Source organism: Ailuropoda melanoleuca, chromosome X (assembly GCF_002007445.2).
Source record: "Ailuropoda melanoleuca isolate Jingjing chromosome X, ASM200744v2, whole genome shotgun sequence".
Lineage (NCBI taxonomy): Eukaryota > Metazoa > Chordata > Mammalia > Carnivora > Ursidae > Ailuropoda > Ailuropoda melanoleuca.
Window position 1 is genome coordinate 38,431,962 of NC_048238.1, and position 22,698 is coordinate 38,454,659.

Here is a 22,698-nt window from a genome sequence, read left to right on the forward strand (position 1 = left end):
TATAGGTTAATGGTGTGTGTGTGTGTGTGTGTGTGTTTTAATTTCTAGTGTGTTAACATACATAGAAAACTTGTTAAAATAAACCGATGTTTCTTTGCACTTATGTGACATTGTGAACTAAGTGGATACGATGTCTGCACCAAAGGCACCTATGGAGTAAAACACATCTACAAATTTAGGGATTCAGAGGAAAGGCTGGAAGCAGAAAGTAAGAGTAGGAGATAATTTCTCCCGAGGGCTTGCTACAGATGTTCTGTGTTCTCCTCACTGCTTTTCTCACTTGCCCTTCCTTAAACAGTTTTTTTCTTAACTTCTTTTTTTCTCCATTTCTTTTCTTTGCTGTCTTCGACTTTTCTTTTTCTTTCATATCTTTGACTCAGTCCTGCCTGGGTTTTTTTATTGGCACATGTGGACATTGCTTAGTTTTGACCATTCCACAAGAGAGTTGTCTGACCCATCTCATAAGTTAAGGTTCATTAGGGTTTTATGAAGCATTACTCTTAATTTTTATTATAAAACATAACATACTTAAACATAACATACTAAAAAAATAAGTATATATCTTAACATGTTATTTATAAAGTAAACATTCATAACCATCATTTGGGTCAAGAAATAAAAAATTGCTGTTAGCCCAAAAGCTTCCCCCAAACTCCTGCATACCCTTTCCCAGTTGTATATCATGTTTTATTTGGCCTCATTTACAGCTGAGTTGTTCTCTTCTTAACCTTTTTATGCTGACCCCCATCCCCCAACAATTGCCTGTTTTATTAGAAGGTGGTAGCACTAGTCACGATCAGGAGAATAATAGAGGCCGAACTGCACCTCCTCTTATTAGAAAGCTTTGAGAAAAGTACAAAGAGAATGTCTTAACAACATGCTGATGAGTAGTTATGCAGATGAGTATCTTGAAGTCGGAGAGAAATAGAAAGCTGCCTTTGAATGAGATTGGTAATTTACACCAATTCTTTTCTGTCAGGTCTTTTAACTCCCTTCTTCTACCTGTACACATCAGATAATAAAACACATACACCCCCACCCATTTAAAAAGCCATCTAACACATAGATCCCAACCTCCTCTTCAGGAAGTAAGTATTTTACCAGGTATAAAAGTATCTGATGCCAGACCTGTTGCCCCCACCCCCTCATGATAAACATTACCCTTTAGAACCCTTAATTTTATAATAACCATGTACATAGCCCCACACAGTTTTTTTGGGAAATAGATAAGGCATGAATCAAAGTTACTTTAAAGACATAGAGGGTATTGTGCTCTGTTTTGTGGTATAATATTTTGAATTTTTTATATAGAAGATTGACTTTCCTGTTGGAATCTTCTAAGATTCTAAATAGCCACCTTAAGATAAGTAGAGGCAGAGAATAGTTGATAAAAAGCTTTGCAAAGAATATATTAGTTGGTACTTGGGATAAGTCTTGACTAAATACTGTGGAGAGATTTAAAATGATGCTCAACATATTATATCTGCTATTATAATTTTCAAAATTCAAGGTAGACATTTTTCCTTGTCATGATTTTAATTTGTTTTTTAGTAGGTATTATATTTACGTGATCAAATTAAGGTGTATAAAAATGTATTCAGTGAAAAGTGTTCCCTCCTTCTGCTTGTATTTGCTCTACTGGTAGTCAAGACCATTTATAAAAGTTAAATTGTGAATTTGGGGCAAAAATAGACTGATAGATCAATGGAAAGTGATAGATGATAGAGAACCCATAAACAGATCTACATAAATATGGACATTTGGTTTAGGACAAAGTGACTATGGAAAAAACGAACTCTGACCTCACACCATATAAAAAATAAGGTACATATGGATTGTAAATCTAAATATGAATGACAAAGTTTTAAATGAAGACTTATTCTTACAGAATAGACTAGAAACGGGATTAATCTCTCCTCTTTAAAAACAGAACTATATTCCCCACCCCTCCTTCCCCTAGGAAATTCCAGAAACAATGAAATCCGTTATTTAAACTGAGAATTTTATTAAGCCATAAAATACTATTTGAATAATTGATTATACATTCATCTGATTTTCCTTTTCCCTTTATATTAAATTAGGTGATACACATTCAATTATACAAAAGACCCAGGTGCCACTTCCCAGTCTTTTTTTTTTTTTTTAATAATACATTCACGTAAAACACATTTTCTTTAAAACTGTGTTGGGTAAAGCAGAAGTTTTACTGTGCTACCAAGCAAAAATTCATGCAAGTGTTAAAAAGTTAAGATATCTTATGTCTATATTCTTTCAGGGCAATTAAAGCATTTCAGGAGGTGCTTTATGTTGATCCCAGCTTTTGTCGAGCCAAGGAAATTCATTTACGACTTGGGCTTATGTTCAAAGTGAATACAGACTATGAGTCTAGTTTAAAGGTAGGTTATTGGGTTTTTTCCAAGATACAATGTTTCATTTTGTGCATTTTTTGGGGGATGGGTTGTTAAATATTAGAGCATTGAGAAATGTTGGAGTTTATATTGGCACTTCATAAGAAAATTTGAAAATTTAGATGAAAGAACTATTTATCAGTTATGAACTGGAAGATACCCAAGGTTGGGTTTCAGGGTACAAAGTAGTTATGATCCTAAGACATAGGTAGCTGATGATACCATTAAACTTTTCTTTAGTTTTAAGTGAAGTCTGTCATCAGGAAAAGTTGAAGATTTCAATCTCAGTTTGGACATGTAAATCCATCCACTATAAGTGATTGGCCAGCATAGAGGTCAGGTCCAGCTTGCTTAGTGGTGTTGTGTCTGTGATCCCATCCTGGCCTATTTGTTTGCATGGGTCTCACTAGAGATCTGTCGACCTCTACCAGCAGGGCACATCTCATATCTAAATTATTAAAAAAGTTTTCTCTGCAAGTCATTTGAATTGCTAGTTTGTGAATATAAACATTGTTAGGAAAAGATAATATATTGTTGGTTAAATATTTTACTTACTATGGAAATTTGATATTTCTCAATTTTTTAATTAAATTTCTTGTGCTGTCTGTGCCATCACTTTAGATCTTACTGGGCTTTTCATAAAAATACTGCTTTCCTGCGCAACAAAAGCATTGCTCTTTGAAGGATTAGAAGTTCTAGGAATAAGTTTAAGTTCTTGTGAATTTAAAAGTATAATGGTTGCCATGTTCTAAATATCTCCCTTGCAGATTATCTTGATCCTGAAGGGCGGGGAGGGAGATAAAGAATGATAAAGAGACTTTACAGTAGGTTGTAATTTGAATTCACTAATAAGGTACTACTGAAGGTTTTTTAAAAACTGTATGTAATTGTTCTAGAGTTTTAAAGTAGACAATTATGCAACTACTGTTTCTATCTTTCATGAGTTTATAAAGAACAATGCTGATGATATGAAAGAGTGATATACAACCAAAAACACTAAAACAAGTAGATTGTGGAAGTATTTCGATTACACAGTTGTCAAAGGTAAGTGCAGTTTGAGGAATTGGCACCGAGGTAAAATTAGGTAGTGTGGTGAGTAAAGGATACCTGGAAATTGCCAGATTTCCTCAAATACAGAACAGTGCTTCTCAAACAATTGACCCTTGAACACGTGGGGGTGATGGGCACCAACCTCACCCCCCAGTTGAAAATCTGTGTGTAAGGACTCAAAAATGTAACTACTAATCTTACAATGAAGTTTTTTCCTAGAGAGAAGGAAATGTTATTAAGAAAATCATAAGGAAGAGAAAATACATTTATGCAAAAAACCCTGTATATTAAGTGGGACCATGGAGTTCAAACCTGTGTTTAAGAGTCAACTGTATACTATGGGATGTGAGTGGGTTTGAAATGGAAAATAAAAATATCCCACCTTGCATATTTTAACCTCCTCTTGGACATTCACAGTATATATTAGCTAACAAAGATTCTTAAAATGTCTAATAATACAAAATAAACTTATTTGATCATTTTATAATATTGTCACAATATAACTGTTACGTGTGGCAGACATGTTTTTGATAGCAGCTTGGTAAATGTTGCTCAGGAAATATATTTGAGTGGAAAAAATAATCAGATAATGTCCCGTATTATAGAATTTGGCTGTCTCTGGACATCAGTACAGTAGTGTCTTAGATAATTCTGTGGATGCAGAGCTCTTGTTTCCACGAAAGTGGCAATACTTAAAATCCTTTTTACTAGGGGGAACAGTGTTGGACAGTGTTCCATGGTGAATTGAAAGTGTTCCTGCTTATTTAGTTTCAAGAGAGACTTCCTGTGTACAACTTTTGTTTGTTCAGGCATAAAGGCTAACCTTCAAGTTCTAGCAATTTCGGCAAAATTGTTTTAAGTTAAGTATAGTCATCTTGTTAAAATACTTGATAATCATCCTGATGTTTATTTCATTTGTGTGAACAGAGAAAAGAATTTTAGGAGTCCTTGCTATTTCTCTTCCCCATAATGAGAAGGTTGCCTTTGATTTTTATCTCATTTTGACATTGGCTTTTTTTAAGGCTTCTCTCTCCAGTGTTCCCTGTCTGTTTTCAAAAGGAGATTTTTAGGCATCCTCATTTTTAGTCAAGGAGGAGGTATTTCAGCATAGTACTCTAAGTGCTTAGCATTTAATGCGAATGAAGTTAGGAATCAGAAGGAGTGATATGTCCCTCTCCCCCTAGGTGGCCTCCAATTTTCCTAAAGTGGACTGGCTAGTACTTTAGTTCCATACGGATAGATGTGGAACCTCTGATGACTTTTCCACTACTGAAGCTGTTTCCTAGAAGCTCATTTATTGGTATAGATAACCAGAAACTTCAGAAACTCCCAACTGAAGCTGAAAGTAGCCTGTGTAATGTGAAGTATAGCCTTTAGGATTGGTTGGTTGAGCTGGTCCAAGGTTTCATCAAGGATTCATTTTCTTCTCTGTTCTGTATTGGCTTATTCTTAAGGCTGGCTGCCAGGTACAATCAAAGTGAAATGTAGAAAACCCTAAAAACCCCACCAGAAAACTATTAGAAGTAATAAATGAATTCAGTAAAGTCATAGGATACAATCAAAGTGAGGTGATTAATTTTTCATGTCTCATATTAGAAAGATACTATAGAGTAGTGGTATAGGTGCTTAGTATAGTGCTAGCGTGTGATAAGTGCTCAGTAAATATCTGATCATCATGCGTCATAAAGGAGAAAGATCCTGATTCCCTGTTGATCTCTTCGAGAATACTTTTCTGGCCAATGAGATGCAAAGAAATGGGCCACTGGCCATTCTCAGTTGATTCCTTATCAAAGATGTGGTTGCTCTTAGACCAGTTAGCCCCAGTTTTGGAGCAGGGCGCAATTAAATACACCATTCTGTTTAATGGAGGAGCGAGGGGTGGGTGGGTAAAAAGAGTATTTTGGTGTGGGGTGGTGTGGGCAGTCTATCCATTATATAGTTCAGGTCTTTTCCACCTCATTTTCTTTCCCTACGCTTGAAGAGGGATATAGCATATACAGGTTTTCGACGATAAAATGCAGTTTATTTCGTAATAGATTTCTTATTTTCACCTACACATGAAATGGATTCCAGGGCCTCCTTTTTTATTTGTATCCCTGGTAATAATTTTTTTACCAAAATGGATATCTGAAACAGAATCATTCTGTTTTGGTACTATGTAAACAGCTCAGAGCAAGCAAATTTGGTTCCAGAATTTGACTCTGCCATATGACAAATTGTGTGACCTTGGGCAAGATGCTTAACTCTTGTGATCCTCTTTGTGTCTGTAGTACTGGAGTAACTGTTCCCACTCTCCACGATTGTAAAGATTAAATTTATATACGTATGTACATGTACATACAGGCACATATATATACATATATACATAGAGATATATGAAAGTATCTGACAAGTTTTTTCAGCCCCCTTTTTTTAGTTTTCAGTTTGTCTACTATATCTAAAACTCCTCAATTTGGGACCAGTGTAGATACTGTTCCTGAAATCCATTTTCCCATCCAAGAATTAAATATTTGTATTTTTGCTACTCTGCCCATCCTCAGAAATGTGAAGTTAATGCCCAGCTTACTTTTCAGTGATAGGTTTTACTTTTCCTTTAAATTGGCTAATAAAGATTTCATGTGTTTAGTGAGTGGTGGGGGTATCAGTTCTTAATTTATTAACTAGTTTAATATTATCTGAACCAGAGTCCATTCCAGGATGACATTTCTACATGGTATTTGTTGTTTTTCTTCCCTGCTTTAGATAATATCCCCCCTAGGTGGGTTTGGTTGCCTCTTTAACACCATATAATTAATTCAGAATTTTATTTCATTACTTTTTAATGGTGTTAATGATTGCTTATATTTATTATATATTTGAGGCAGTGTATGATCATTACTTCAATAAAAGTACACTAATTTTGACAAATAGTTTTATATAATGCCTCTAATTTTCACATTCTAGTAGACCCTTAATTATTTCCTTCATGCGAAGGAAGGAAATGCAAAATAAGATGCAGTAACACCCATATTCTTCAGTCAGTTCATGCCAGTGCATTTATTTAATTTAATGAAGATTATGTAGAAATTCCCCTAATATTTACATATTTAAGTTTCCCTAGACTGTGTCAACATTGGAACTTATTTGGATTTTAAAGGTAAAGAGTGTGGCTTTTTAGTGGGACCTGTGGGTAATTGGCTGGATACCAATATAAGTTTCTTCATAATTTGATATTTAAAGATGGTAAGTGCTGATTTGAAGGGTTAATAATGAAAGAGTTAGGAAGATGAGAATTGCACAGACAATGCAAAGGAAATGGATTGAACTCAAATGAGACTTGGATGTTAGTTTGGTATTGTACCAAGTGCTTAGTGTTTCTTGAATAGATAAATGGAAGGGGCTATAAAATGATAAATGCCTCTCATAGGTTGGGCTGGAAAGATGGGGGTGGTGCTGGAGCGGCTGGCTTTATTTATCAGCTTTTAACAGAATTTTTTTTCTAGACAAACTGCCACTGCATTTGTTTTCTCCACATGTTCCTGTTCACCAGTTCATTCAGCTTGTCTCCCTTCTACTTTTAAAGACATGAAACTACTGAGTGAAATAGCATTTCCACTTTCTTTTTACCTTACTCTTCTCCAGGAACTACTTCATTTCCAGGTTTCTGATTTGATCTTAGACCCTTTATAGACTCGGGACTTTTATTGTCATATATTTTTTTTAATGCCAAGATATTAAGGCAAAAGGAATAAGGCATGAGGACATAGATTTCCTTTTAGAAACCACTTTTGGAATCTGTGAAAATGCCTCCTGTCATTTATTACTTTATTTTTTAATGTAGAATACATGAATCATTTCATTTAATTAAGATACTGTAAACTCTATGTATTATAAAAATACTTGCTGAGAATTTGAATGCTAGCTATTTAATTAGTTTTAACTGTGCCTTAAGTTTCTAAAATACTTGTAATATTTCTTTGTTGAAGTTTTACCAGCATATTTTTATTAGTTCAGTTGTCTGAAGATCATGAAAGTTGCTGTTACTTCTCCATGCCTGCCCCTGCCCTGTTTAATACTTCATGGTACTCAATAGCTTAACTCCATGGTACTCAATAGCTTAACTCTCCCAGCTGGCATTTTGAAAATTTGAATTCTATAAAAATTATTTTATTTAGATAAAATTGACATATAACATTGTGTAAGTCCTAAGTGTCCAACATGTTGATTTGATAATTTATATATTGCAGTGTGATTACCACTGTAGTGTTAGCTGGCACCTCTGTCTCATCACAAAGTAATTATTATTATTATATTTTTTTTGTGGTGAGAACAATGAAGATCTAGTCTCTTAGCAGCTTTGAAGTTTATAATACAGTATTATTGACTGTAATCTCTGTGCTGTGCATTAGCTCTCTGGGACTTAGCTATCTACGAGTTGCACGTTTGTGCCTTTAAACATCTCCCTAATTCTCACATCGGCAGTAGAACTCCGCTTTACCTGAATGAAATATCACTGGTCCTTTTCGCAAAGGATGGTCATTACTGTTTACTTTGTCTTCTGTCCATTTTTACTTATTTGTGGGCAAAAATCATTGCTCTGCTCATTCCTTTTCCCTCTACTCTTCAACTTGTACTTTACCTTTTAATCTTTCCTAGATATTATTCTCTTTTATGAGATGATCTCCTAATTGGTTTATCTAGCCACTGCATAATGCTTTCTCCACTTCACTCTGCCTGCCCAGTTTTGTTTTTCCATTTGATACTTATTTCTGCCCTGGGTTCTATTACATACATACCTTTAAGCGTGAAGTAGTATAAACAGCAGAAGTACTTCAGTTCCTCCTTGAAAATGTATGTTTGGAAAGGACATGACTGCTCATAGATGTGCAGTCACCATTCTCTGATTTGGAAGAGTTAGGCTGAGTCCAGGTTTTCCAGTTCAGTTTTCTCTCCTCAAATACATTTTAACTACAAGAAATAATATCTGATCAAAACATATTTCTTTTTCGGTGTTTACCCATAACCAAGTAAATTTGTGGTGTAAATAGTTGGTCTTCAAATGCAACTTTATGAAACATTCAGTGTGTCTAATGCCACATTAAAAAAAGAGGTTATGTTCCAAAACAACATTTTATCCCCTTTATAAAATATGTATCATGTTTGCCTTGATTTGTTACTGGTGTAAATATCAGCCTCAATTTTGATGTGAAAACAAATTGTATACTACTAGATTTAAAGAATTTGGGAAAGAAGTCATTCCGTATTCTGATCCTTTGTATACACAGATGAGACGCATACTAGGACCAGTGTTTTAAAATTTCTAGTCAGTTGTATACCGGTACTTTTGTAAATTACGATAGAAATGAGTTGAGAGACTAGGTAAGCCACTGTTACAGGAAAAAAGATGAGCAAGATCCATGGGATAAATGGGTTCTCAGTGGATGGATGGATGAGAGGTAACACATTCTATAGATCTTACAGAGTTAATTGGAAATAGATTCTTCATTTATTGGCTTAATTCATTCTTCTTTTAACTAAAGTAGGTGGTAAAGTAGCAACAGGTTTTGGGATTGGGAAGTGGAAAGGCTCTGAGTGGCAGTGGGTCCTTTGGGAGTATATTGACTTGGAAGTACTCAAGGGATATTAGATGTCGGTATAGACAGGCAGAAGTTTGGAGCTATAAAGAAGGGCTGTGAAAAGAAGTAAGATTTTGAACATCTTCAGTATACAGTGTCTTTTCTTTTCTTTTCTTTTTTTTTAAAGATTTTATTTATTTATTCGACAGAGATAGAGACAGCCAGCGAGAGAGGGAACGCAAGCAGGGGGAGTGGGAGAGGAAGAAGCAGGCTCATAGCTTAAGAGCCTGATGTGGGGCTCGAACCCATAATGCCGGGATCACGCCCTGAGCCGAAGGCAGACGCCCAACCGCTGTGCCACTCAGGCGCCCTGTATACAGTGTCTTTTCTTTTACTTTTTTGTTAAGGATACTTTTGGAGGACACCAGATTGGAAACTTCTTTTTTGAGTGAAGAGTGCCAGGATCCATTAGCGAGCTATTAGTTACTGGTGTGCAGTAGAGTTTCTCTTCAAAACAGTTGTAATAACCTTGTATTACAGAGTCAGAAGAACTTGAGTTTGAGGGCTTTGAAAGAACCTTAATCAGTTCAGCTTACCCAGCAGTGTGACTCGTAAGCCCCACCAGAACTTTCCACTTTCAGTTCTGTATCTCATTTTCAGAGATCAAAGCCCTAAAGTACCATCACAGCCCAGGACCTTTCCCTAGTCTCATCCATTTATCATAGACTATTAGGTTTAGGAATGAAGTTGTTGGTTTTAATTCATAGTTTTAGAATTGTGGCAGTCTGTAACAATGAAAAAGAAAAAATTACTTGACTTTCAAGAGTACACGGCATATCTTGCCTCTTCTCACTTAAAATGGCCCATAAAACCCTCTTTCGTAAGGGCTTTGTAAAAATAAGTTTTTCCTCAGCCTGAAGTACGTCTTTTCTTTTATCCCTCATCTGCATCTTTTGGATTCTGTTATGGAATTGTCTTTTAAACTTCTAATAGAACATTCATTTCAGTGAGCTGTGCATTTAGTTCTGTAGATGCGTAGCCATAGCAGAGTACCTGGTGTTGCCAACGTTTTATTCCTAGAAGGCTTTGTCTACACTAATTGAATAGAGACAACAGTATCGACTACACACACCTTGTCTACGTAGTCTGAAGTAAAGTTTTTTGGGGCAAGTACACAATTTAAAAACTTAAATAGTGGCATTTAACCCTGATTGTGCATTGGTATAACTTGTAGAGGGTAGAGGCTTTTTTTCTGGTTTACAGGGTGTCAGGCCCAACCCACTGAGTCAGAATATCCAAGATTGGATCTGGAATCCAAACATTGCTCTAAATTTTAATAACTTATACACACACAAATAATTTGTTAATTACCAAAAAAGTTATATCACTGCTTATCTTCAGGATTGGGAATATAGTTGAAGGGGTCTACAATTGAAAAGATTCGTGAGATAATCACGGACTATACAGCTAGAACTAAAACAATTGAAAGAGCAATAAAGTCTTGAAACCTGAGTTTTACATGTTACTTACATGACTATAGATTCTCCTCCAGTTAGAAATCAAGTTCCTTAGCCTGTATAAAGCAAAATGCTATTAAGTTATTTTGAAATACTGAACAAGTCAAAAGCTTTTAGAACAAAAGGTGATTTGGTAATAAAGATGTCAACAGAAATTGTTATGAATAGATCCTTTTTGTTATATTGGACCAGAAGTGCTCTGTAAAAAGAAAATCACCATAACATTAAAAAAAATGGGTTAGGTAAATCTTGCTTGGAAATTAATTTTCTGTAGAATGCTTTCTGCCTTGAGGTTTGTATGTAGTCTTTGAACTGCAGAAGCCTCTACCACATAATAACTATTTCACACAGCAATAGTCGGTTTCAGTACTGCAGTATTTCTGTGTGAGGTGCAAATGTTTCTTAGCTGCTTCACTTGGTTGCAGGGATAGGTGCTAGATATTTTACCGTGGTATTTTCAGATCTCGGGGCTGATTATTATAATTGATATTCATTTCTGCTGGCTTATATGTTAATAGGTACATCAGTTTTGCATCTGAGAAATGAAACTCTGAGGTCATGTCATCCCCACCCCAGTCCCTCATATCCTGTCAGTTTACTGGAAAGTGTATCACTGTTTTTCTTTATATGGGGTAGTTTTATGTAGCTTTTCTTAGTTTCTTATACTTAATAATTATTCTATAAATTCCTTCATTCTCCCATGCATGTTTTTGAATATATACTCTGTTGCAGGGTAATTTTTCTATATTGTCGCAGTTTGGAAATGTTTAATATTTCATGATGTGGTGGATTTGAAATGATACATCAATGGCTTCATTGGTGCTTTTGAGATTGATTAATACTTATATAAGACGTGGTCCAGAATTGCTTCTGCCAGGTTTCATTGCAGGACCCTTGCATATTGATAGATGAAATGTAGTCTAGGCAATGCAAATTACGCATCTCTGCTCTTTGAGAGATGTTGTAACAGTAAAACTAAAATACTGCCGTCTTGAAGACTTTCTTTGCAGATCAGTTTGTATCCTTTGATGGCTCAGTTAAGAAAAGTCTGTCTTGTCTTCTCTGTGTATGTGGACAGGATAGATGAGACTCAGAAAAGTGGTGCAGTCTGAATGTGTGGCTACTGTGCTGCTCTTTTTGTCCAGGGGAAGACAATTGGTTATGAAGCGAGCTTTGCTTTCATAGTGCTCACTTTTTATTTTCTTTAGTGAGGTATAGTTGACATATACAATGTTATGTTAGATTCAGGTATACAAATACTCTTTAAAATACTCTCGTTTCTATTGCTGTGGTCGCACACCAAAGGGATGTTTGAGCGTTTATACAGTCTGCTTAGTAGGCCAAGGGAGAATAAAGGCAGTTCTTTGTTTTATTTTTAATAAAAGCAGTTCTTAAAGTGTTCAGACGTTGGGGGTTTTTTTTTCCACTTAGTCAACCATGACAAATAACTTTCACTTTTGTTTCGTTGACCATTGTATTCCTAGTGCCTGTATTGTCCTGAGGCATTATAGGTACTTGACAAACATTTGTTGAATGGATTAAATATTGAATATTTAAGGTTCATAGTCATTTTGTTAGTGGTTTGCCCATTCAGAATATTACAGCCCTTAAATTTTAAAGAGTACCGCAAATGTAGTCTAGCCTCATTATGCTTGCACATAACAGACATCTGTGAAGGAATATGATAGCTACTGTGTTCATACCAAATGATGCCTTCTAATCTTTCTTTCAGTGTGACACTGGGTAGCTGACATTCGCTTACTTTTGTTATTGAGGGTTCGAGTTGACCAAGTGCAGTTCTGTTCATTCTTTATTGAGATATAATACTGAAAGCTTGCTAATGATTATTTCTCTTGATAAAGTCTTTTTGGGTTTATATCTGGAAGTTGTCATTATGCATGTCAATTTTCAGTTTGTCCAGTACTTATAAAAAATACAACTATTTAGATATTTGGATTGTGGATAGGAACAAGCTTATTGTGGTCAATCTTTGAAAATGGGTTTATACTTATGCTGTTGATTACTTTTAATGCTAAAATCTTGTAGGGACTTAGAAAATTTGAATATACATATATGGAAGTATTTTTTAGAAGAGCTCAGAGAGATTTACTTTTTTTATCCTAGGGATTTTATACCTTTTTTACCCTAAGGATCTTATACCTTAGAGTGTATACTACACTCTAGTACTTGGTTTTTTTTTTCTTCTTAGTTTATATACCAGGTTTAAGGTTGGTAAAGTAGATGTCAAATGCTGCTCAGTGTTCTTGATCATGATTTGTGTTCTTAGAAATTAATGTTATCCATTGAATTTTAACATGTATTTTTTGGGTAGGCTGATACGATGTTGTTATACATGGATATTGTAAACTGTTAGTGGTTTAATATTGCCTACACAAATAATAGTGCATGCATTCTAAAAAGATAATTGTATTTCGTAGATGAACTTCAACTTGAACAGGTGATTCGATGTATTCTTGGTAGTATTTCAAATAGTTTTAAAAGGTACCAAGTACAGGGCTACATGGGTAGCTTAGTTGGTTAAGCTTAACCACCAGGTTAGGCGTCTGCCTTCGGCTCAGGTCATGATCTTAGCGTCCTGGGATGGAGCCCTGCTCAGCGGGGTGTCTGCTTTTCCTTCTCCGTCCCACTGCTTGTTCTCTCTCTCTCTCTCTCTCTCTCAAATAAATAAAATCTTTAAAAAAAGGGGGGGGGAAGGTACCAAATACAATGATTATTGAAGAATCAGTAAGGGCAGATAGTTTTACCCTTTATTGTCATAGTATTTTGTTTGTTTCTGAAGTTCATGTCTCATTTTGAGATAAGCAGTGGTATTCTGACGTAAATACCACTGCACTTTTACTTTCAGTTTTTAAAATAATGATTATTTAAACCGCTCTGTAACTGATACTATTTACTTGAAGACTTTTTCTAAAGCTTTTTTCATATAAACAAAATTATACATAGGATGACTTGATAAAGTTAATTCTCCATTCTCAACTGTCTCAAGAAAGTAACCCAACAGCCTGTTATCAGCAATAAATGTACAAAGTAATTCTAGTTGGTTGTCTAGTATGTTTTATTTGCATAGCATAGTTTCATGATTATGTTAGACTTTACATACCTGAAAATTAAGACACATTTATATGACTGAATTTAGTGCACTGATTTTTCTCACTCTCTTCTTGCAGCATTTTCAGTTAGCTTTGGTTGACTGCAATCCCTGCACTTTGTCCAATGCTGAAAGTAAGTATTTTTAAGTAATAGTTTTCTGCATGTATTCAGATCACCTCAGGGCAAATAATAGTAGTGATGATGATGATGATAATGGTGATAGTGATAAAGTCCTGTGTAACTTTTCTTCTAGAATTGTTGGATCTAACTGTATTGGTTGCCATGGCTACTTGTACAAATGGAACATGTGAGACCAGTTATTGTGAACAGCCTGTGTCTAAAATAGATATGCCAGTGAACTGTGTTGTTGAATTAAAATTGTCCGCACTAATGAACAAGATTGATTATTTGTGCATTAATTATATTGTAGATGCCTTGGGGGATTAAAAACAGGTATTGCCAGTCTTCTACGAAAAATGAGTATACAGAGATTCTTAAGTGATAGCTCACTGATTTCCTGCTGTGTGGTATTAAAATTATCGATAATTATGAATACATTCTTTGATTTTTTTAATTCTACGTTTGCATATCATGTAAAATTTGAAGTGAAATTTTTCAATTAATTAAAAAAGAATGTGTATGAGAAACATGTTCTGCTACAGTGGCTTTTTTCAGGCAGTTATTTTCTGCTTCTGTGTATGTTTTTTTCCAAAAGCAGAGTGGTTTGATTATGTTTATCAGTAAGTATGTGTTGGCATATTTAGTTTAAAGTAGCTGATAAAAGTTTGAAGGATAGTCATTGGGTTCAAGCTGGATTTCTTCAAAACTTTCTTTCTTGAAAAATATGTGTTTGTTGAATCATTCTTAATGAAAATTTCAGGTCAAAGGATTCTGGGTTTTAGAAAGTATTTTGCTCTAAGTGATTCATATTCTAACCCTAGAGAATGGCGTTAAGTGAAAAGTAGTGTCAGTGCTAAAAATGCCTGAGAAAATGATGGAATACATGAAAAGGCTGTAGAAATTAGGATGTAACTTGATACTACATGAACTATGACATGGTATGGATGAAATCATCATCTAAACCAGACCAATTATCTCATACTTCTACTAGAGGCAATTTCCTGAGAAAACATAAAAGATTTTTATTTTCTTTAAAAGAAACTGATCAGTGTATGATATTTTAGTTTCTTAAGATGAGGTTAGATTAGACAAAATTTAACTCAGTGATATACTTATTGAAATGTTAATTTATACTTTTTTCTTAATTATACAGGAATAAGAAAAACAGCTCCTTTCATTTGATTGATTATATCTAGTAACTTAAACTCTCACAGTTGACTAATATGTCAGTTTGAATGATAACTTCTGAGGGATCTTTCATAAATGTCAAACTAAATATTTTGGTAAATCCTCATTTTATTCTGCCCTGTTGAAGTTAAATTTCAGTTGTAGGTCATTGGTCTTGCTTGAGAGGAAAACACCTACATCTGTAAAATGAGCACCATTGGGCAGAAAACTTCTTGTTGAACGTGAAGAGGATGATTTGAACCATAATGAATACATCTTCAAGTTTACTGTGTCTCTGTCGGTTGTTGAGAAAGGAAATAGGAGGGAGGGTGACCAACATCCTGTTTTGCCCAGGACTGAGGAGTTTGCCTGGACTTGGAACTTTGTGCTATAAGGCTGGTTACTGTGTTGGGAGGGCACATGCTTTATTTAGAGACATTAGGCCATTATAGTTCAGTTGATGTGGGTAGTTTAGTCTGTGTGATTACATGATAACCACGGTAATGGCTGGTGTCTCAGAGAGCACTAACAAATGTAGACTATCTACTTTGAGCCAGACATTATTACTATTTAAGTACCAGGCTCTTACTGTCTTTGCAAAGCTTATTTCTCTTTGAATTTTTAACGTCATCACCTATTTGTGTATGCCACAGACCTTGACTATTCTTTGAAATCTTACATATTACTTTGTGATATACTACAAAGATCAGAAGATTATAGAAAGGAAAGTAAGCTTTTAAAAAACGTTTATATGAGGTATTTCCATCTTATGGCACAATTCTTTTATGCAATTAAAAAGTAAGTAGATAAACTTATTGCTTCTAGAGCTTGTTAAGAGGGGTTAATTACAGTTGATGTTTTAAAAAGTAGAATCCTGGCAATGTGAGACTTCATTATTGGTGGCTGCTTGGGATAAAATTGTTTCTTGTAGATTTAATTAATTCTTTAAATTCCAAAAGTAGTGTATAGTTCCTGAATAAAGTTTAATTTCAGGACCTTTTATAGCAATATTTGTTAAAAATTTCCACTTCTAATTGAGACTTAGCCAAGTGGAGCCTTTTCTTAGTTGTATGGTTATGTTCCACTTGAAGAGGACTTCTAAGAATTTAAATATGTGGTGGTTTTCACACTACAAAAGATGATACTGGATTTAGTAATTCATTGCATAGGAAAGCCCTAGACGGAGGACCTAGGGATTGAGCTTGGAGGAAGTTTGGGGTCGTGGTAGGGTGCTAGCTAGTTGCTGTTCTTTTCTTCCTTTTCACCTTTATTAGAGAAGTAAGATCGGAGGAAATGAGCATAGATTTTCCATCTCTTTCTCATTCTCTTAACTTGTAACCCAGTCTCCCTCCATTGATACAGTGAGGTAAGATTTGGAACTGGAATCTCAAGGGAGAGCTGTGTTGGAAAAGGGGAAAATAAGAAAAGCCCTCAACAGATGTAGGTATAGGGGATATTTATATATGTAGAACTTTTATTATTATTTTTATGCGTTTTTCACAGAAAGCTGATTTTCATCTTCTAAAGATATTTTTATTTTGCCTCATCTCTGATTAGTTAATGTGTGATGTGTATTTAACGATTATTTGTGGAGAGATGTAGTTTTACTTTTGATGTAAAAATGTTTGATTTTAAAATTCACCATATATTTCGTTTGTTTTGTTCTTTATGTTTATTTAGTTTAGTTCTTCCCAGATGCTAGTCTAGGGAACAGGTATAAGAATTTCTTGCAGAAGTGATTAAAAAGGCAACTTTCCAGGCCATGCCCCAGGCTCACTGAATCATAATCTCCAGAATCTCTATTTTTAACAAGCCTCTCAGGTGAATCTTACAGTTAGAGGATTCAGTGAGAGAGTTAGCTTATGGTGCATCCAGCAGTGAATACTTGACAGTAGCCCTGTGAACCTTCTTTTTTTAAAGATCCACATAAACATTTTTGCATGTAAATTTGAAAGGCTCCCAGACTCCTTGAAATCCAGCTGTGAAATCCGGGTAGATAGAACATTAAAAAAAGAGAGTTGTCATTGAAGAGTGAAAATTACAGTATTGAAGTAGCTAGAATCCAATTTTGATTCCTGGTTCATTGTTCCTTTTGTTGAATCATTCATACTTTGGTGATGCGGTATCAAGAAGAGCTGCAAATAGAAGCTGAAATACGTTCTTTCTTGGTTTTCCAGACCTATTTGTTAATCTTGGGACTGTTTACTATTCTTGCCTTCTGAGTGGTTTTTGACTTTTTTTTTTTTTAATAATTCTGAAGAACTGATAAATGCAACAACTCATTTCTTCTGTGTGTTATTACCAGCATCATCTTCCTTTATGACTTCTTTATAAATGTTATGAAATGTGGTATAAGGAATTAGAGGCTTTCTTTGATTTTTATATGGTTTTTTTTTTATATCAAATATCGACTTTACTGCAATTTACTTACTTGGAACTCAGTTTTTAAATACCATGTTTTGAAATGCATAGATTATAGGAGTTTTCTCTGTTTGCTTCATCTTGCAGTTGTGAACTTTGTAAGGAGTATACTCACTTACTGTAGATTTTAATGTTAATTTTAATAATTACACTGACAGAATTTGATAGTGGCCAACAATGAATGCATGTGGCACATGTGACGTCTTATGTTCATGTTCTTTAGTGTGTTTGCTTGGATATTCTGTTTTACTAAAATTAAAGTTATGTCTCATTATTAAATCTCTGTAGTATAGATTGTGCTTACGTTTGACATTTTGTATTCTTACTTAATTTACCCCAAACACTATTATATTGGTATTGATTTTAATTTTCCATCATCTTTGCAGTTCAATTTCACATTGCCCACTTATATGAAACCCAGGTAAGTGTTTTAACTTACCTTACTTAAAAGTGATCACCCATATCATTGTAAGTGAAGACAGGCATACATGTAATTTAGTGGGATTCTGGGCATTATCTCCTTCATGTATTTTATACTCATTAAATGTGATCAGGATTTTGCATAGTGAAACAGTACTTGCTGTGTATGAGGAAGTTTCATTTGATATGTTATGCCTCTAAACTTGAGCTGTCTGCAGCCTTAAATGACTGTTTGTAAGGTCTCTCACTCTTGATGTGGAATGTGTAGTTTTCTTTGCAAAATGTTTATAGATAGTTGTTATAATGCATTGTTTTTAATTTTACTTTTTCTTAAGATTGAAATATCCCTTCCATGTGTCACCATTTAAAAGGCATATTAGAGTTACCTCTTAATCTTCAATCTTTTTATGGTTGCTGTACTGAAGAAAACCTTTTCAGTTTAATTTTTAAGAACATTTTGTTTTTATGTATGGAAGATTTTGCTAGGTTGTGTGATAAAAGGTATAATATAGACATATATTCTTGGCAGTGGGATGAGAAATCAATTATAAGTTGGTATGAGTAAATATTAAATAACCAGAGTTTACTGAAAACATAAATTTTATAACCACTTTTTGGGGGAAAATACTGTTACATTTGTACATCTATTTTGTAAGGTCTGTTTAGTTTCAAGGCTATCATGGGGTCTTGAAAAAATTAACGTCGGATTCTTGGATGCTTCCATCTGCTGTGGTGTCCTCCCCCGCCAAAACACATACAATGCATGTGTGCCCACCGAATAAGAATTTATGCACACTCGGGTTCGGATACCCTACTAATCTAGGGATTTTATCAGCCTTGAGAAGATGCATGTGAGAATTACATCACCTTGTGGATCAGAGTCTTTACCTGCCAGTGCTAATCCTAGCCTCCTGCCAACTGCCGTTTTTTGCCAAATCAGCAAAGGCCCCGGAGTGAAAGCAGCTATAGAAAGCAGCTCCCTCTCCAAAGTAGTTCTTTTCTTAGAGTCTTCGCTCCTTCTGTTCTCATTACCTTAGAGCTGTCTTCTCCCTTCAAAACGAGAAATTCTGATTTGTTTTCCCCTAAAATTTTCTAGTTCTTAGTGAGATCACTGGTCTGTTACCAGCTGAAGCAGTTGTTTTCTCACATTTATTTATTTATTTATTTAGTTTTTGAGAGTGGGGACAGAGAGGAGAGGGAAGGGGCCAAGGGGGGAGAGAGAGAATCTGAAGCAGGCTCCAGGCCTAGCATGGAGACGGACGTGGGGCTCGATCTCACAACCCTGAGATCATGACCTGAGCCAAAACCACGAGTTGGATGCTTAACTGACTGAGCCACCCAGGTGCCCCATTTTCATCTTCGTTTTAATTTTTTTAATTTTTAAAATTTTTTTGAAGATTTTATTTATTCATGAGAGACAGAGAGAGAGAGGCAGAGGGAGTCTGATGTGGGACTCTATCCCAGGACCCTGGGATTATGACCTGAGCCGAAGGCAGATGCATAACCGACTTAGCCACCCAGGTGCCCTCTCACCTTTAGTTCTAGTGAGAGTTTTTGCTTGTGGTAGAATTCTGTTTTTTTGTCTTATGTGATCACTTTGAAATTTACATTCCATTGTCTTCTGGCTTTCATTGTTTCTGATGAGAAATTGTCTGTTGGTGTTAATCTTTTAATCTTGTGAAGGTACTGTGGGGACAGGGCCCTCCTTCCTTTGATTCTTTCATTTGATAAATTTTAGTTCCAGTTAAGATTAAAAAAAAACAACAAAATTTATGGGAAGCAGAGTATATAATTATTAGATGACAAAAGCTGACACTGTAAGCATATGAAAAGATTGAAAAACCTCTATTCCAGTACTTAAAACAAGGGTTTTAACATTTTCAGGTATAAATTTAAGAAAAGCAAAAATGCCTCCCTCCCTCCCTGCCTAGCTATAGAGAGTTACTTTTTATAGTTCAGCTGATTTATATGAGTATTTATTTATGAATATGGAATTTTAAAATGTAAATTTAAGTAGTCATATATGGTTAGTGGCTAGTGCTGGGTAACCAGATAGTTCAGTAAAAGTTTCTTTATATAGAAAGTCTTCCTGCTAATAAATGTAGAAATAATTTAGTATCACTTTACAAACCCTGGGGGCCCTGTCCCCACATTACCTTCACAGGATTAAACAAATAAGACCATAATTAAGACAGAAGTAAGGGAATACTTTTTTAACAGGAGTGTTTAAGGAAGGCCTCTCTGAGCAAGAGCTGTTTGGGCTGTTGAGTCCTGAATGGAGAGAAGGAGCCAGTGATAAAAATCAGTTGGGGCTGATGGAGTGCGTGTGTATTGCTGGGTCATTTTAATAAAGAGGTGTTACCAACTACAGTGGCTTTGTGGTACTGAGTTTATGTTTGAAAGACAAAAAGGAGGCCTATTGTAGAAGTGGAGGTGTAGGGTGTTTTTTTGTTTCTTTAAAATATTTTTTGGTTAAATTTAACCATAAATCTGGGTTGGGGTTATTTTTTCAGCTTTATTGAAGTGTAATTGACAAATTGACAAATATATATATGTATATATGATTTCTCCCATCAAGTTAATTTTTAACACACCCATCACCATATGTGTGTGTGTGTGTGTGTGTATATATATATATATATATATATAAATATATATAAATGTGTATATGTGTGTGTGTATCCCCCAAGATCCTACATATACATGATAACCAAACAGGTTTTGTCTTTCTGTGTCTGGCTTATTTCATTTAGCATAACGCCTTCCACGTTCATCCATGTTGTTGCAAATGACAGGATATCCTTCTTTTTTAAGGCTGAAATGCTATCCATTATATTTATATACCACATTTTTTTGATCCATCTTTATTTTTGAAGATTTTATTTATTTGAGAGAGCACAAGTGGGGGGAAGGGGAGATGGAGAAGCAGACTCCTCACTGAGCAGGGAGCCCGATGTGGGGTCCAATCCTAGGACCCCAAGATCATGAACTGACCCAAAGGCAGACACTTAACCAACTGAGCCACCCAGGTGCCCCTTTCTTGATCCATCTTTTCACAGGTACTTAAACGTTGTTTCCATACCTTGGCTATTGTCAGTAAGGCTGCATTGAACATGGGAATACAGATATCTCTTTGAGATGTGTTTTTTGAGATATGTTTCGAGATATGGTTTTGTTTCCTTTGAAAATACACCCACAAGTGGGATTCCTGAATGATATGGTACTTTTATTTAGGTTTGGATAATTTTAATGGAATGCCATTTCCCACACACCTGTTCTTACTAGATTTAAAAATTAGATTCTCAGGTTTCTATGTATATTATCATACCATCTCTAAATAAAGTTAATTTTGTTTCTCCATGTAATATTCTATGTCCAAATAAATATATTAAGAATTATTCTTGGAAAGTTATATCAGTTATTTTTTAAATTTTTATTTAAATTCCAGTTAGTCAGCATACAGTGTAATATTAGTTTCAGCGTATAATACAGTGATTCAACACTTCCCATTCATCACCCAGTGCCCATCACAACAAGTGCACTCCTTAATCCCCACCATCTATTTAACCCATTCTCCCACCCACCTCCCTTCTGGTAACCATCAGTTTGTTTTCTAAAGTCTGTTTCTTGGTTTGCCTCTTTTTTTTTTCCCCCTTTGCTCTTTTGTTTCTTAAAACCACGTGTGAGTGAAATCATCTGGCATTTGTCTTTTTCTGACTCACTTATTTCGCTTAGCATAATACTGTCTAGCTCCATCCACGTCATTGCAAATGGCAAGATTTCATTCTCTTTTATGGCTGAATAATATTCCATAGTATATATATACTGCATCTTCTTCATTCATTAGTTGATGCACGCTTGGGCTGTTTCCATAATTTGGCTATTATAAATAATGTTGCTATAAACATAGGGGTGCATATATCCCTTTGAATTAGTAGTATTCTTTGGGTAAATACCCAGTAGCACAATTACCAGTTCTATTTTTAACTATTTGAGGAACCTCCATACTGTTTTCCACAGTGTCTGCACCAGTTTTCATTTCCACCACCAGTGCAAGAGGGTTCCCATTTAACCATATCCTCACCAATACCTGTTGTTTCTTGTGTTACTGATTTTAGCCATTCTGACAGGTTTGAGGTGATACTGTAGTTTTGATTTGCATTTCCCTGATGATGAGTGATGTTGAGCATCTTTTCATGTGTCTGTTGGCTACTTGCATGTCTTCATTGGAAAAATGTCTACTCATGTCTTCTGTCCATTTTTTAATGGGATTATTTGTGTTTGGGGTGGCTATTGTGTAAGATGTTTGTATAGTTTGCATACTAACCCTTTGTCCAGATATGTCCTTTGCACGTATCTTCTCCCATTCCGTAGGTTGCCTTTTAGTTTTGATGATTGTTTCCTTTGCTGTGCAGAGCTTTTTATTTCGATACAGTCCCAATAGTTCATTTTTGCTTTTCCTTCCCTTGCCTCAGCAGACATACCTAAAAAAAAAGTTGCTGTGGCTGATGTCAAAGAAGTTACTGCCTGTGCTTTCTTCAAGGACTTTCATGGTTTCAGATCTCACTTTTAGGTCTTTAATCCACTTTGAGTTTATTTTTGTGTATGGTGAAAGAGAATGGTCCCGGTTTATTCTTTTGTATGTTGTTCAGTTTTCCCAGTACCATTTGTTGAAGAGACAGTCTTTTTCCCATTGGCTATTCTTTCCTGCTTTGCTGAAGATTAATTGACCATATAACTGTAGGTTCATTTCTGGGTTTTGTATTCTGTTCTATTGATCTGTATCTCTGTTTTTGTGCCAGAACCGTAGTGTTTTGATTACTGCAGCTTTGTAATACAGCTTGAGGTCTGTAATTGTGATGCCTCCAGCTTTTCTTTTTCAAGGTTGCTTTGGTTATTCAGGGTCTTTTGTGGTTCCATGCAAATTTT

At 35.2% G+C, this 22,698-nt stretch overlaps 1 protein-coding gene across 7 annotated transcripts in view; it reads left to right on the forward strand.

Annotated features, from left to right (window-relative positions):
• The window catches only part of KDM6A (lysine demethylase 6A), a 204,769-nt gene that overhangs the window by 103,653 nt on the left and 78,418 nt on the right, over positions 1-22,698 (forward strand). For all 7 annotated transcript variants that reach the window (XM_011237210.3, XM_011237211.3, XM_002929208.4 and 4 more), the window contains exons 6-8: positions 2,276-2,396; positions 13,719-13,773; positions 17,736-17,770. In XM_011237210.3, coding sequence (XP_011235512.2) covers positions 2,276-2,396; positions 13,719-13,773; positions 17,736-17,770 — 211 coding nt within the window. The remainder of the gene's footprint in view (positions 1-2,275; positions 2,397-13,718; positions 13,774-17,735; positions 17,771-22,698) is intronic.